The following is a 14,531-nucleotide window of genomic DNA, read 5'->3' on the forward strand; positions in this document are numbered from 1 at the left end:
GGACCACTCTGCCAACCCCCCTCCCACCCAGGATCCACGCCTCACGTGACTGGCCCCGGGAGGGTCACGTGGCCTTCTCGAGCTTGGGGACGGAGACTGGGAGTGGCTGCAGACGGGTGGGGCGAGAGCCCGCGTCACATGACGGTAAAGGGACGGCTTCCAGCAAGACCTCTAGGCGCGGCCATCTTGGAGGCGGAGCTTCCGGTCGCCGGCGCCAGCGGTTCCGCCCTCGCGTCCCTCCTCCTTGGCAACCGACGCTCGCGCCCCGCNCCCCGGGACCTGCGTGGAGGCAAGGAGCGCTGGAGGCCGCCCGTCCCTTCCGCGCGCCCCCTCCGCGGGACTCGTGGGATCCCCGGTGGCTCCCAGCGCAGCGACCCTAGCTCTGAGGCGAAGACTTGCTTTCAGGGGGGACCCTGGGATGGAGGGACCCGGAGCCAGGAGACATCCAGGTTCCTGGGACCGGCCTGGCCCCGCACCCCCGCCAGTGACCCGGTGACTCTATTCCCGTCACTCAGGTCACTCGGCACCTAGGCGGCTTCCAGTCCTGCGGACACCTGCAGAAGCGAGGGACTAGCGCCGCAGTCTGGGGCCCACTGCGTCCTGCTGCGCAGGGACGTCCACCGCCACCCTCTGGAGTAGTGGGTTTCGTATCCTGCTGCTGGGCACAGTCTGAATGCTCAGGAAGTGGCAGAGGGGTGTTTTGAGAATGGAGGGAGGACCTGGTCCGTTGGTGTGGCTTGTGACTACTGTGCGCCAGTCCCTGGGGATGCCATAGGCAAGATATCTGGTCCTGATCTCAGGGAGCTAGGGGTGTGTCAGTGATACCGCCAGTTATCGGTGACGAAGCAGGCCGAGGCAAGCACAGAAGCAGGGTTTATTAAAAAGGGGGTAATATAGGCTTCTCCCGGGAGGGAGAAGGGGGCCAAAGCTGGTATCCCAAGAAGTGAAGTGTTCTGCCCTTTTTATATGTCCTAGGATTCCTTTGTTCTCCTGCCTTTCCCCCCCTTATCTTTCTTCTTCCTGACTACGTGACTAGGCCCAGGAACTGTTCGGTGGGATGGCCAAAAGGTGGGAAATAGGAGGGATGAAGGGGGAAGGGCAGGATGGAGTAGACAACAGCCTTGTAGCTCCCTGTAGGGAGGGGAAACTCCTGGGACAGGTTACTTGGCAACTGGTTGGAGCAGGGGCAGGTTCTTGATAAGATCCCTCAGGGGACAGTCTCCAACTTCCCAGACTCACTCAAAATTGGCCTCCTAGATCTGACCTGACTCGATTTACCTATCTACACTGACTGCCTGTCTAATTCTGGCTTCTTCAGTCAGCTTTTTCACTGTTGTGACCGAAAGACCTGACAAGAACAATTAGAGGAATTTTGGCCTCACAGTTTCAGAGGTCTCAGTCCAAAGTCAGCTGGCTTCATTCCTCCGGGCTCCAGGTGAGGCAGAACAATGTAGTGGAACAGAACAGAACAGAACAGAAAGGTATGGTGACGAAAAGCCACCCAGGACGTGATCAGGAAGCAGAGACTCCACTCACTGTATATAAAATACATACCACAAATGCAGGCCTCCAGTGGCCCACCTCTTCCCATCACACCCCTACCTGCCTTCCTTACCCTCCAGTTATCCCTCTCAGGGGCTTAATGCACTGATTGGGTCAAGGTTCTCATGACCCAATCATTTCGCCTCTAAGCCTACTTGCTTGTCTCACACATGAGCTCTTGGGGGACACCTAGTACTCAAGCATAACAAGGATGAAGGACGGAGACAAACCTGTTACCTAGGTGCTACAGTGGGAGTTGGCTGAAGGAGAGCATCCCATGGTATGTGCCTGGCATATACTAGGAATGCAGTTAGTGTAAAGAGCAGATCAGGGCTGGGGATGTGGCTCAAGCGGTAGCGCGCTCGCCTGGCATGTGTGCGGCCCGGGATCGATCCTCAGCACCACATACAAACAAAGATGTTGTGTCTGCCGAAAACTAAAGAATAAATTTAATAAAAATTAAAAAAAAAAAAGAGCAGATCATTTGCAAATACTCCAGCTTCCTCCCTCCTCTCCAGGTTGGGTTCCAGCAGCAGTAGATAAGGCCCTCCCGTGACTGCCAGCCGGCTGCTCTGCCATCCCCCCTTCCTCACTCCCCACTGAGAATCTGGAGATTCAGGTCGGAATCAGAATGAGCATGTCGGTGGGGGGACGGGACAACATTCCCTAGAGTGACCTGTGTGTGTGTGTGTCCCATGCTCATGTGTCTCAGGAGCAGAGCAGTGATTTCACCAGGTTCTCCAGTCCAGGATCCAAAATGGTTGAGTACACCGGCTTAGGGGTGGGCATTCCTGAAACCTGGTCATTCGTGTCGCTCCATGTCACAACATACCAGTGTCACCATTGGGTGTTTATCCATTGCTATGCAAGAGTAATGTTTTGTTTCATTTTAAAATATTTGTCTCATTTCCCCCATTCACCTGCCATATGGCACGGTGCCCTGTTGGCCTGCCTGTGGTTGCCCTGGCCGTGGCTTTGAATGTGGTGGCTCTGCAGTCACCGATTGCTTGGACTTCAGTAGTGTGCAGGCAGGCATACAGCCTTTGTTCTGAGTTGGAAATAAATTCGTGTCCTTATTGAACCTGGGTCAGGCTCCTTTTAGAATAAAGCCAATGTCAGGTTCTAACCCACAGCACAGTTTTGAAGTAGCATGAACTCGGGAAATCCAGCTGCCTCAGCCCCGGCTCCTTCCATCTTGCCCACAAACTGAAACTGTAACAGGAGATGTTCCAGGCAGGGCCAGCCCAGCCAGCCAAGCTGTTCCTTCTTTGGAGGGGGATCCCGTGACCCTGAAGGTCTGGGGCCTCAACGCCGCCACCCCCAGCCTTCTCCAGCCTGTGCACTCTCCTTCCGAGGTCCCCCTCCTCCATCCGCCTTCTCACTGGCGCCTCAGCTCTCCCTGGAGCCTGGAAACCTTGCCCCCGCCCCTTGAAGGCCCAGCTTAGCGCAGGGCTCTTCCTTTGTCACAGCTCCGCCCAGTTGGGCATACCCGCTAAGGGAAGGTTCCTCTGTTCCTGTCCCTCCTCACTCTGGGTCTAAGCTGACAGAAGTGAAACATTGAAAAGCCAGAGTCCTCCCAGCTCGGCTCCGCTGCCGCTCGCTAGAAATGTGGGCATCAGAGGCTGGCAGCATGAGGTGGTCTGTGCCACCCTCCATCAGGTAGCTGTCACCAAGGGTTTCAGTGTGGGGTGGGGGTTGTCATGCCGGGAGCCAGGCAGGAGCAGAGAGCAGAGCTCTGAGTGGGGCAGCGCAAACAGTGACTGTGGAGCCTGGAGCCGCAGGGCAGGGGCAGGGGCAGGAGCAGTGGCAGGGGCAGCCTTACCCGCCTTCCCTCCTCCCTTGCTTGAACCTGCACTCAGGTGCCTGGATGTGCCTGGCGCTTGGCTGCCCGCCTTCTGAGACCCCCTGCCCCACCCTGTGCAGCAGGAGACGGGCCATGGAGACCCGAGGACTTGGTGGCCCCACCCCCCCCTCAGAGGGCAGCAGCAGTGGCAGCGAGAGCTCCAGAGATGGTTCGAGGTGCTCCACCCCCGGCCTGGATCCCGAGCGGCATGAGAGACTCCGGGAGAAGATGAGGCGGAGGATGGAATCTGGTGACAAGTGGTTCTCCCTGGAATTCTTCCCTCCTCGAACAGCCGAGGGAGCTGCCAACCTCATCGCCAGGTGAGCTGCTGGGAGGCTGGGCTGAGCGGGAGCTGTCAGCCCGGCTGTCTGGGCTGCACTTTAACCCGGCAGGAAAAGGCAGCCAGAGGGGGCAGAAGAGAGCAGCGGCCAGAGAGGCTGTTTTGATCTGTGACTTCTCAGCTGTCTGAATGTCCCTCCCCAGCCTCAGATAATTTTAGACACACTCCCCAATGGGTTAAAAAAGTTGATTCTCTCAGACTACATGTTTTGGCAGATTTGGGGGCTGGATCATGAGTGCTTTAGGAAGTCACAAAGCAGCAATTTAGAGAATGTTTTCAGCAAATTGGAAATTGGGATTATGTTTCTCAAGCTAGCAATGCCAACTTAATTATGCTAGCACTTTATGAATTCAGTTCCTTTTGTAAATGTGTGGCTTTTACTGTTTGCACTTCACATGTGTCGCTCCAAGGTTATGAGGTTTAGAGATAGAAAGATGTTTAATTACACTGTCATAGGTTGTGACACGGGTGCCCGTGCAGGCTTCTAGTCTGCTTTGGGCACTCGGCCTTGCTCTCCAGGACTGCTGGCTGCTGTCCTGTGGCCAGAGAGGCAGCACAAAAGCATCTTGTGCCTGCTGACCCTCTTTTTCCTGTTCCTAGAATGAGGCTTTGCCTGCCACTGAGAGCCTCCTTACTCCTGACCATCCAAACGCCTAGAGTCCCCAAGATGGCTAGGGTGGCTGCGTGGCACACAGCGCTGACGCTTGCTGAGGGCTTGCTGTGCACTCCAGGCTCCCACTGAGAGCTATGGAGCTGTTTGCCATGTTTCTCAGGGGGCTGTTATGAGTAGGTAATGTCACCTGCAACATCTAATAAGTGAGGAAACTGAGGCTGAAAGAGATCATGTCATTTGCCCAGGATCATATGGCTTTAAGTGACTATGGGGGAGGTGAATGCAGGCTGCTCTGACTCCCAACTTGCATGCTGTGCCTCCTCAGCTCCCAGGCCCCATGGGGAGGTGGTAAAGGGTGTGCTCCCCCAGGAACACCTTTTTAGAAAGAAATCCCCTACAGGTTTGACCAGATGGCAGCAGGTGGTCCCCTCTTCATTGATGTGACCTGGCACCCAGCAGGGGACCCTGGATCAGACAAGGAGACCTCCTCCATGATGATTGCCAGTACCGCTGTGAACTACTGTGGCCTGGAAACCATTCTGCACATGACCTGCTGCCGGCAGCGCCGGGAGGAGATCACGGGCCATCTGCACAAAGCCAAGCAGCTGGGCCTGAAGAACATCTTGGCGCTAAGGGGAGGTGTGGAGCCAGCATTCCCCTCCCCTCTGGGTTCTTGCTTTCCCAAAGGCCTCACCTGTCCCTGGAGCAATCCTTTATTTTCCCTGGGGCCCATCCTGAGCATCTCAGGGCTCCTCCTTGCCCACAGCCTCTGGGCATTGTGGGCAGTGAGTTCACATGGGCACTGCACAAACATGGCTGCCTCTTGCATCTCCCAGCTGGTTATAGGAATCCAGGCGGGAGAGCCGCTGGTGCCTGATAACCCTCTGTCCTGCTGCACAATTCTGTCAATCGCTGGCTGCACCTGGTCCAGTCACAGAACACAGTCCTGGCATTTGGCCAGGAGCACCTACTGTCATCAGGTCACCCAAGAACAGGAGGAGGGACCCTGATGGTTGGGAGGAATCTTGTGGCCTCATGCTTGAGATAGACAGGAAACAGAGCTTCAAGAGAGCAGGAGGCACAGGAGAGGATGCTCATGCACACTGGGCAGCGGGGCCAGGCAAGGGACCACTGTCCTCTGTGCTCAGTGGAGAGCGGCATGCAAAACTCACAAGAAGTCGGCACTTGGCAGACATTGACAGCTGGCTGCTTTCCTCCTCCACCACGCGCCAGGAGCTAGGCTAGGAAGAGAAGACCCAGAGCTAGGCACTGCGCAGCCTCTGCCTTTGGGAGCTCACAGCCCTGGGTGTCAGGGTAGTTAGAGGGAGCAAAAGGCTCTTTGGAAGTCAGGCAAGAGCTGCTGACCATGACCTCTGCCAACCCTGCAGACCCCATAGGTGACCAGTGGGAAACTGAGGAGGGGGGCTTCAGCTATGCTGCAGACCTCGTGAAGCACATCCGAAGTGAGTTTGGGGACTACTTTGACATCTGTGTGGCAGGTGAGTGGCTGGAGCATCCAGGTGGGTGGGGAAAGAGAGGGAGGCTAGAGAGCCCGGGTTCAGGACGGCACTGGTTGAAGGACGTGCAGAGGTGAATTCCATGGCGTATTTAGCTTATCCTGTTACCTGCTGCCCTCCCAGGCCTGCCACTACCCCTGAGCTTTTGTCCCTCTACTTTGCATGCTCCCAGCCTGCTCCCCAGCCCTCTACTCTACAGTGAAAGAGATTTATTATGAAGACTCCAGGGGGACAAGGACTCCTAGAACCCAAGTTGAGGAAGTGGCGCCAGAATTCACAAGGCACTGGAACCTGGTCAGGAACCAGCTCTTCGGGGGAAGCTGCAGGGCTCCCATCTCTGCTTCCTCCCGTAGATCTGGGGGTTATCATATGACCTGATTCTGAATGTATGAGGTGTCACTTCCAACCAGTGTCCCAGACTGATTCGCAGGTCTCAGGGTCGATTCCAAAATCCCAGGAGAGGGAGTGGGATTGGTTCAACGGAGGACAAATACCATGGCCTCCCCTCCACCCCTACTTGCTGGAATTGGGCCTTCAGCTTCTCAAACAGGGATCAGGTATGGTGAGGCCATTTTGGCCAGGGACACAAGAGGTCCCTGGATTGATTTGGGATGTCTCAAATTTTTTTTGGAAAATAATGCTTTTTTTTTGGGGGGGGAGGGGTATATTGAGGATTGAACACGGGGTGCTCTACCACTGAGCTCTATCCCCAGCCCTTTTTATTTTTGGAGACAGGATCTTCCCAAGTTTCTGAGGGTGGCCTTGGACTTTTAATCCTCCTGTCTCAACCTTCCAAATTGCTAGGTTTACAGGCGTGAGCCACCACACCTGGCTAAATCAAACCATACTTATATTATTAACCTAAGCATGGCTGTGCTATGGAGTAACATCTCAAATAATCTGAATTTTTAAAAAATAGGCTATGTGGCTTTAAGAAAATTATTTGTTGCAGGTGACTTGGGCTTTTCTCTGGTCGCCCACATGAGTCCCTAGGGGGTCCCTAGGCAGGCATGACTGGGAAGCCCTGATAAGGAGTTAAGAAGAGAAGAGGCATCTCCAGCTGTTCCTGGTCACCGCTCCCCAGCTCTAATGCTGACAGTGACTGGGCCCGCGCTTGCGCACTGTCGCTCTGTCGTGGGTGCTGGCTGATCATGGTGGAACTACAAAGCCGCAAGTGTACAGCCGCCGAGTGGCTTTGTGCTTTGCTGATCATCAAGCGGGTGACAGGAAGATCACTGGGTCAAACAGCCCCAAGCTGCTCACAGTAGAGAGAGAATGTGGTAAAGTGAGCAAAATCCCAGTGTCCCCAAGTGCTGGGTTTGGTTGGTGATACACTGCTTTATAGCCATGTGGTTTTTAAATTTCCTACTGGAAAAGTAGCTTTGCTATTGAAAGTATCCTCTTGCCCCTTTACTCCTTAAGACAACAACTTTTCTTTGGCTTTTTCCTTTGGTTTTGTGTTTTTCAGTTCTGAGGGTTGAACAGGCATGCTCTGCCCCTGAGCCACTTCCCCGCGCTTCCTATTTTTTATTTTGAGGCAGGGCCTTACTAAGTTGTAGGGGCTGGCTTCAAACTTGTGATCCTCCTGCCTCAGCCTTCCAAGTAGCTGGGATTACAGATGTGCGCCACCGTGCCCAGGTTTTATGTCCATTTTTGATGACTCTGGGTTGCTTCAGAAACAGGACTGCTTATCACAGCAGAGCAGTGTGGCTTCCCAACAGCCCAGGTCCCTGATCTGCTCCCGGCTTGGCTCAGAGTCCTGCCTTCTGGTTGTAGGCTGCTAGCCAGTGCAGTCATGTGGGGAAGGGGTCAGTTCACAGAACTAGTAGGGATCCCAGAGGGCATCTGGTCCCACCTCACAGGCAATTCAGAACCCCACCTTTTGCACACTCAGCATGTGGCCTTCCTGCTGTCCCAATATGTTCAGACCCAGGAGCTAGTTGCAGGGCTGACATGGGTACTGGTTCTGCCATCAGAAGCAATCAGGATGATACAGAGCTCCACTCAGGTGAATCCTTTTCCCCACAATGGACTTTAGACATGTGAAAGTCACTACTGTGTTCTCTCTTCACTTCCTAAAGTGAAACTGGTCTACTTTTTTAAAATTCTTCATTAGGTTTTCGTTGCTGTGACCAAAATACCTGACAATAACAGTTTGGAGAAGGAACAGTTTACTTGGGCTCATGGTTTTAGAGGTTGCTCTGGCTCAAGGTCATGGCAGAACATTATTTAGAGACAGGGTCTCACTGAGTTGCTTAGCGCCTCTCTTTTTGCTGAGGCTGGCATTGAACTTTCGATCCTCCTGCCTCAGCCTCCCAAGCTGCTGGGATTTTAGGCGTTTGCCACCCTGCCTGGCAAAAACAATATTTTTTACAAAAGTCAAGCCCAGAACCCCAGAAGCTGCTCAGCCAGTGCTGAATGTGACACCTGTGCTCCGTGGCCACAGTGCAGGCTGATTTGCTTGGCTGGTTGAGGCATCCGGAGCAATCCACCCCACGCCTTGGACACAGTGACTGCAGGCTGCCTCCTATGAGAGTCATCTCCAGGGTTGACTCCAGGGTTGACTCCAGGGGCACATCATTCGTGACCCAGATGCCCACATCACCTGTCCACACTGTGCTGTTGGAAGGTGCCAGTGCAGAACGAGGCCAGGGACTCTGCTCCCAGGGGCTGTGGTGTCTCCACCATGCACCTTGAGCAGGTACAGGCCAGTCCCTTCCTACACTTGTCCCTTTTGGCAGGTTACCCCAAAGGCCACCCAGACGCAGAGAGCTTTGAGGACGACCTGAAGCACTTGAAAGAGAAATTCTCGGCAGGCGCCGACTTCATCATCACCCAGCTCTTCTTCGAGGCCGACACCTTCTTCCACTTTGTCAAGGCCTGCGCTGCAACGGGCATCACCTGCCCCATCCTCCCCGGGATCTTCCCCATTCAGGTGAGGGTCCAGGGAGCTGTCCCCCGGCACCCACCGTCCCAGCACAGGCCAGGGCTCTGGGGAGGGCGCTGGCTTCATGCTCTAGTTTCTCCGTGCTGCTCCTGGGCTTCCCATCAGACAGCCTGCCTGCCTTGCCCAGGGGTGTCTGGCTGCCTGGTTTTGGTTGCCTCTGACCCCACGCCCCCTGCAACAGTGCCTGTCAAGGGTCCTGCTGTGTTGTGACCTACTGACAAAAGGGATTATAAGTCATAAATTTTGCTAAAGTCCGTGTTCCCCAGAGTCGGCTGTCTTCGGATCCATCAGATAAGCTTTTCCCACAGCCAGGTCCTAGGCCCGCTCAGGAGTTCTGATGTCACAAACCTGGTGTGGGCCTGAGAATCTGCCCTTTATTTCTTGGGAGTGGCTGGGTTCGATGGCCACTGTGTTATCACGTCTTGAGCTCAAGGGCTGGCCAGGCTGGTGGCAGGAATGCTGTGGGCAGCTGCTGAACTCTGCAGAGAGTGGAGGAAGCGGGGCAGGCACACCCTGCCGTCCCTCAGCATGACGCTGCAGTTGTAGGAGGCCTGGTGGGGGCTGGGAAAGGGGAGAGGGGTATCGGAGGGGTGGGCTGGGAACTGACCCCACAGCCCCGTGTGTCTTGGACAGGGCTACTCCTCCCTCCGCCAGCTCATGAAGCTGTCCAAGCTGGAGGTGCCGCAGGAGATCAAGGATGTGATCGAGCCCATCAAAGACAACGATGCTGCCATCCGCAACTACGGTATCGAGCTGGCCGTGAGCCTGTGCCGGGAGCTTCTGGCCAGTGGCCTGGTGCCTGGCCTCCACTTCTACACTCTCAACCGCGAGGTGGCCACCACAGAGGTGCTGAAGCGCCTGGGCCTGTGGACTGAGGACCCCAGGTGAGGGTGGAGGCTTGGGGAGACCCAGGGAGAGTCAGAGTGGTATCAGGGCAGAGCGGCCCATGGTGGCGCAGAAGCCTTCCTGCACCACGGCTGCCCTGGCTCACACTCCTCAGAGAGCACCCTGTGTAGCTCAAGGTTCATTTTCTTATATTTTTGTGGTACTGGGGACTGAACCAGGGGTGCTCTACTGCTGAGTTAGACCCCCAGCCCTTTTTATTTTTGTTTTGAGACAGGGTCTCACTAAGTTGCCCAGGCTGGCCTGGAACTTGTGATCCTCCTGAGTCAGCCTCCCGAGTAGCTGGGATTACAGGTGTGTACCACCATGCCTGGCCTCACTTTTAGTTTCTAATACAGTAAATATGGATAGATTGAAAAGAGCCACATAACCATAGGCTCTTCAAGTCTTCAAGAATTTTTGAGTACAGGGTGATAACACCACACCAGTTTGGTAACTCTGACACATTGGTTGCATAAATTCAACTACACTCCTCAAAGGGGTTATTTGACACTCCATGCCTGGTACAAATGGTTTTTTTGATTTGAGACCAGGTCTCACTATTGCTGTTGCCCACACTGGCCTCAGAACTCCTGGGCTCAGATGAGCCTCTGCCTCAGCCTCTGAGTGCTGGGACGCCTGCAGCTGCCCTGGCTAGAGGTCTAGAGCCAGGTCTGAGAAGCCAGGTTCAGTGCTGCGCAACCTCTTCCTGCTCCTTACGCCTGTTCCTTGTCCTGTCTGTCTCTATCCTCACCAGGCGTCCCCTGCCCTGGGCTATCAGCGCCCACCCCAAGCGCCGGGAAGAAGATGTGCGTCCCATCTTTTGGGCTTCCAGACCAAAGAGCTACATCTACCGCACCCAGGACTGGGATGAGTTTCCCAATGGCCGCTGGTGAGCCCCTGCAGACGCTCCTGCGGGAGATCCTGTGCCCGGGAGGAGCCGGGCAGGACTCACAGGAGTGTCCTCCTGGGCACGTGGTGGCACCTTCCCTGCCAGGGGCAGGGGGGTGCCCTGACCTTGGGGCACCTCCCTGCCAGGGGCAACTCCTCCTCGCCAGCCTTCGGGGAGCTGAGGGACTACTACCTCTTCTACCTGAAAAGCAAGTCCCCCCGGGAGGAGCTGCTGAAGATGTGGGGGGAGGAGCTGTGCAGCGAGGAGAGCGTCTTCGAGGTCTTCGCACATTACCTCTCCGGGGAGCCAAACCGGCACGGCCACAAGGTGAGCAGAGGTGGGGGGGGCCCTGTCCCCAGCCGTAGGCCAGATCATGGACTTGGACTGCTCCGACCTACGCCAGCCCCTGTCCACATGGTGGGCACGGAGCCTCAGCAGGGGGAGGAGGGCGAGTTGGGGAGGGGCTGCCAGCCCAGCTCACCCTCCCTGCCAGGTGACCTGCCTGCCCTGGAACGACGAGCCCCTGGCCGCTGAGACCAGCCTGATGAGGGAGGAGCTGCTGCGCGTGAACCAGCGGGGCGTCCTCACCATCAACTCCCAGCCCAACATCAACGGGAGGCCGTCCTCTGACCCCGTCGTGGGCTGGGGCCCCAGCGGAGGCTATGTCTTCCAAAAGGTACGGTGGAGATGCCCAGGCTGCCCCACTCTGCCAACACCCCCAGGTTCCCTGGAGGTTGGGCACAGCTCTGGTCTTTCTCTCCTGGGCCTTTCGTTTTGAAAGACAGTGGACAGAGTGGCCAGGTGCTGACACTTCCAATCAGCCAGCCCTGGGCAGCCGGACCCCTGGCCTCTCAGCCTTCACTTCTGTCTTCTGTAATGGGATGTATTTCATGTTTTGGGTCAGAACTCGATAAGCATGGAAAGGAAGGAACATGGGAATGGCCACTCACAGGGAGCTGCTGCCCCGAGGCCGGGTGGGCAGCTGCTAGAGTTAAATTGCATTCTGAGCTGCAGCCCGTGGGCCCTGGCCCTGGCCCTGGCCCTGGGCACGAGCTCTGCTGTTCGCTGTCAGTGTAGGCAGCCCAGCCAACTTCCCCAACACTAACTAGCTCCTTGGGGTGAAGTGCCCACCTGACAGTGTTACGAACTTTTTAGCTCAGTGACTGGGAAGGGCGAGATGGATCAGGCCTCTGCCACCCCTTAGCTTGGTAGTGGGTAAACTTCTGTTCATCTCCAGATATGCTTCTCCCCAGTGGCTGGACAGGTGGCAGATGACCCTGGATCTTCCCCAACTGAAGCCTCGTGTGCTAGTCCCCTCCACCTCCAGCTTCACCAGCTCCGCATTTCACACTCAGTTACGGGGCCACCTCCAGCCCTGATGCCCTCAGTGTCTTGTGCACATGTTGTGGGGCCCCTCTCCAGATGGGCAGGGCAGGCTGCAGACACGGAGCATGCCTAGCAGCACCGGCCAAGGGTGCCTGGCGAGAGGGGGTTTGCATGATGGGCGCCCACCTCCCACAGGCCTACCTGGAGTTCTTCACTTCCCGCGAGACCGTGGAGGCCCTTCTGCAGGTGCTGAAGAAGTACGAGCTCCGGGTCCACTACCATATCGTGGACGTGAAGGTAGGCCTGCCCACCTGCCCGCCTGGAGCAGTGCACATCACTAGCGTGGCCAGGCACCCTGCGCAGGGCAAGACACAGGCAGACCTTGGTGCAGGGCGCCCATCCTGGGAGGGAGACAGACACATGGTGATGACAACTCAGTGCAAGGGAGAGAGTGAAGCTCTGTAGGAGGCTGAGGACAGAGGAGGACGTCAGAGCTAGGAGGCCAGGGAAGGAGTCCGGGAGAGGTCTGTGGCCCAGGTCCTTCAAGACAGAGGACTTGGCCAACAGGGAGTAAGTGTCCAGGGAAAGCGCAGAGGATGTCAGAGGTCAAGCTGCACCATCTTGGGAGATGCTGGGCACAGGGCAAGGGAGGTGCAGCAGAGTCAAGTAATCCCAGGGGTACTGATGGTCCTGCCTGGAATCTGGGGTTCCCTAAAGGCAGGTGGGGGTCTTCCTCCAGTGGTGGAGTGGCTTGGCTGAGCCCCCCGTACCACTTCAGGCAGGTCACGGTGGACAGCTGTGTGGCTAACGGGCAGGAGGCCAGAGCCAGGGGTGCTCACCAAGGCCTCTGTGGTGGTCCCAGGTGGGAAACAGACCGCGTGGCATTCAGAAGTGGCACACAGCGCGAGCGGTCAGGCAGCTGGGCACAGAGGCTGCCTGGAGCAGCGAGGAGAGGAAACTGCCCAGGACAACTCTGGGTTTCGGGTTGGCAGGGACAGCAGTGCCACTCAGCTGCGGGCAGGAGGGGCAGGTGGAGGCGCGGTGGGGTGCTAAGCCCAGAGCAGTCCCAGGAGCTCGAAAGCCTCGGGCAGTAAAGGGCTGCAGATGCCCAGACCTGCCTCCCTGACTCAGTGCCCCTTCAGGGTGAGAATGTCACCAACGCCCCTGAACTTCGGCCCAACGCCGTCACATGGGGCATCTTCCCTGGGCGGGAGATCATCCAGCCTACGGTGGTGGATCCTGTCAGCTTCATGTTCTGGAAGGTAAAGGAGTAGGGGACGGGGGCGGGCCTGCCTTGCCCTCCTTGAGGACCCTGGGCAGGTGGTATTCCCTATCCCAAGTGTGGGGCTGAAGGCCACACCCCCAGGGCCAGCCGACTTGGCCTTCAAGGCCACATGCTCACACATGTTTCCTTCTGAGCCAGGCGGGAAGGATGCCCTTGGAGTGCTGCGCAGGGGTCCCTGACCCAAGGGCAGCCCTGTTGACCTTGCCTGTGTGTGCGTGTATGTGTGTGTGTGTGCGCGCGCGCACCCACATGTGCATGTGTAGGATGAGGCCTTCGCCCTGTGGATCGAGAGGTGGGGCAAGCTATATGACGAGGAGTCCCCGTCCCGCATGATCATCCAGTACATCCACGACAACTACTTCCTGGTCAACCTGGTGGACAATGAGTTCCCGCTGGACAACTGCCTGTGGCAGGTGGTAGAAGACACATTCGAGCTGCTCAACAGGCCTGCGCAGAGTGAGAGGGAGTCAGAAGCTCTATGACCTTGCGTCCTGACAGCCATGGATTGGCTTGGCCACTGGTATCCAGCCATCCCCCCGCATCCTGGTTCTCCTTTATCCAAAGCCTGGGCCTCTTCACCCCCCTGATGATGGCGACTAGGCTGATGTGAGGCTTCCAGGCTCTGGCCGGATCTGAGGCAGTGGCACAGGGGAGCCTGGTGCTCCCTGGTCTAGCCAGGGTCAGGGTCAGTCTCTGGTGAGAGCACTGCCATCCTGCAGGGGAGCACGGTGGTGCACACCACCTCCCTGAGGAAGCGGGAGACTGGTGGTTGCATCTGAGCCCTCACACCAGGGGAGCCTGTGGATCCAGCTGGGACTCCAGTGAACTTGTACTTGGGCCTGTGTAAGATGGGCAGAGAGACCACGGGTGACAGGTACTGTGGCATTGAGGACACTTGGCTAAGTGAAGGGGCTGCACCCTTGCACCTCTAGATGCTAGCAGTAGCCCCACCTGTGGTTATAGGGGAAGACCTCGCACATGGCAGGCCACGCCAGGCCCTGGACAGCCTTGGCTGATCCCTGACGACCAGGCACTGCTGCTCTTGACCTCCTACTGTTTGAAACCCTTGTCTGTGTTCTGAGGGCTTGAGAAACAGTGCCCTTGAAGGGTTCAAGTCTGTCCTAACCCTTGTGCTTTCTGGGCCCGTTGCCTTCTCTCCTGTCCCACTAACTGTCAGAGGCAAAGATGAGACGCCTGAGCAGGCCACGGTCTCCCTGGCTTATTTTTAGGCAAGTGCTTCTCCTGCCAGCTGCCCGCCCTCTGCTCACCCTGGCCCAGAAGCCACACTGGCACTCCTGCCCAGCAGCCAGCCCTGGGGCCACATTCCCTGGGGCAGTGACTGGC

At 56.8% G+C, this 14,531-nt stretch overlaps 1 protein-coding gene across 8 annotated transcripts; it reads left to right on the plus strand.

The window, feature by feature from the left end:
- Positions 1-291: 291 nt before the first annotated feature.
- Positions 292-14,390, plus strand: Mthfr (methylenetetrahydrofolate reductase). Of its 8 annotated transcripts, none has more exons than XM_048783592.1 (12): positions 292-680; positions 3,466-3,705; positions 4,739-4,977; positions 5,727-5,837; positions 8,597-8,790; positions 9,436-9,686; positions 10,442-10,576; positions 10,723-10,903; positions 11,070-11,252; positions 12,098-12,199; positions 13,045-13,164; positions 13,451-14,390. In XM_048783592.1, exons 2-12 carry the CDS (start codon positions 3,479-3,481, stop codon positions 13,667-13,669), a joined length of 1,962 nt encoding a protein of 653 aa, XP_048639549.1. In that variant the 5' UTR covers positions 292-680; positions 3,466-3,478; the 3' UTR covers positions 13,670-14,390. The 8 variants fall into 8 exon arrangements, with proteins under 8 accessions (XP_048639549.1, XP_048639550.1, XP_048639551.1 ...); XM_048783593.1 differs by having other exon boundaries at positions 292-638; XM_048783594.1 differs by lacking the exon at positions 292-680 and adding an exon at positions 2,055-2,161.
- The last annotated feature ends 141 nt before the right edge of the window (positions 14,391-14,531 follow it).

The sequence above is a fragment of the Marmota marmota genome, unplaced genomic scaffold (genome assembly GCF_001458135.2).
Source record: "Marmota marmota marmota unplaced genomic scaffold, marMar, whole genome shotgun sequence".
Taxonomy (NCBI): Eukaryota; Metazoa; Chordata; class Mammalia; order Rodentia; family Sciuridae; genus Marmota; species Marmota marmota.

Coding starts and splice junctions, on each gene's coding strand:
- Mthfr (XM_015501378.2), top strand. CDS start 3,410: ATGTGCCTGGCGCTTGGCTGCCCGCCTTCTGAGACCCCCTGCCCCACC. Junction 3,706..4,738: donor GCTGCCAACCTCATCGCCAG/GTGAGCTGCTGG, acceptor AATCCCCTACAG/GTTTGACCAGATGGCAGCAG. Junction 12,200..13,044: donor ACCATATCGTGGACGTGAAG/GTAGGCCTGCCC, acceptor GTGCCCCTTCAG/GGTGAGAATGTCACCAACGC.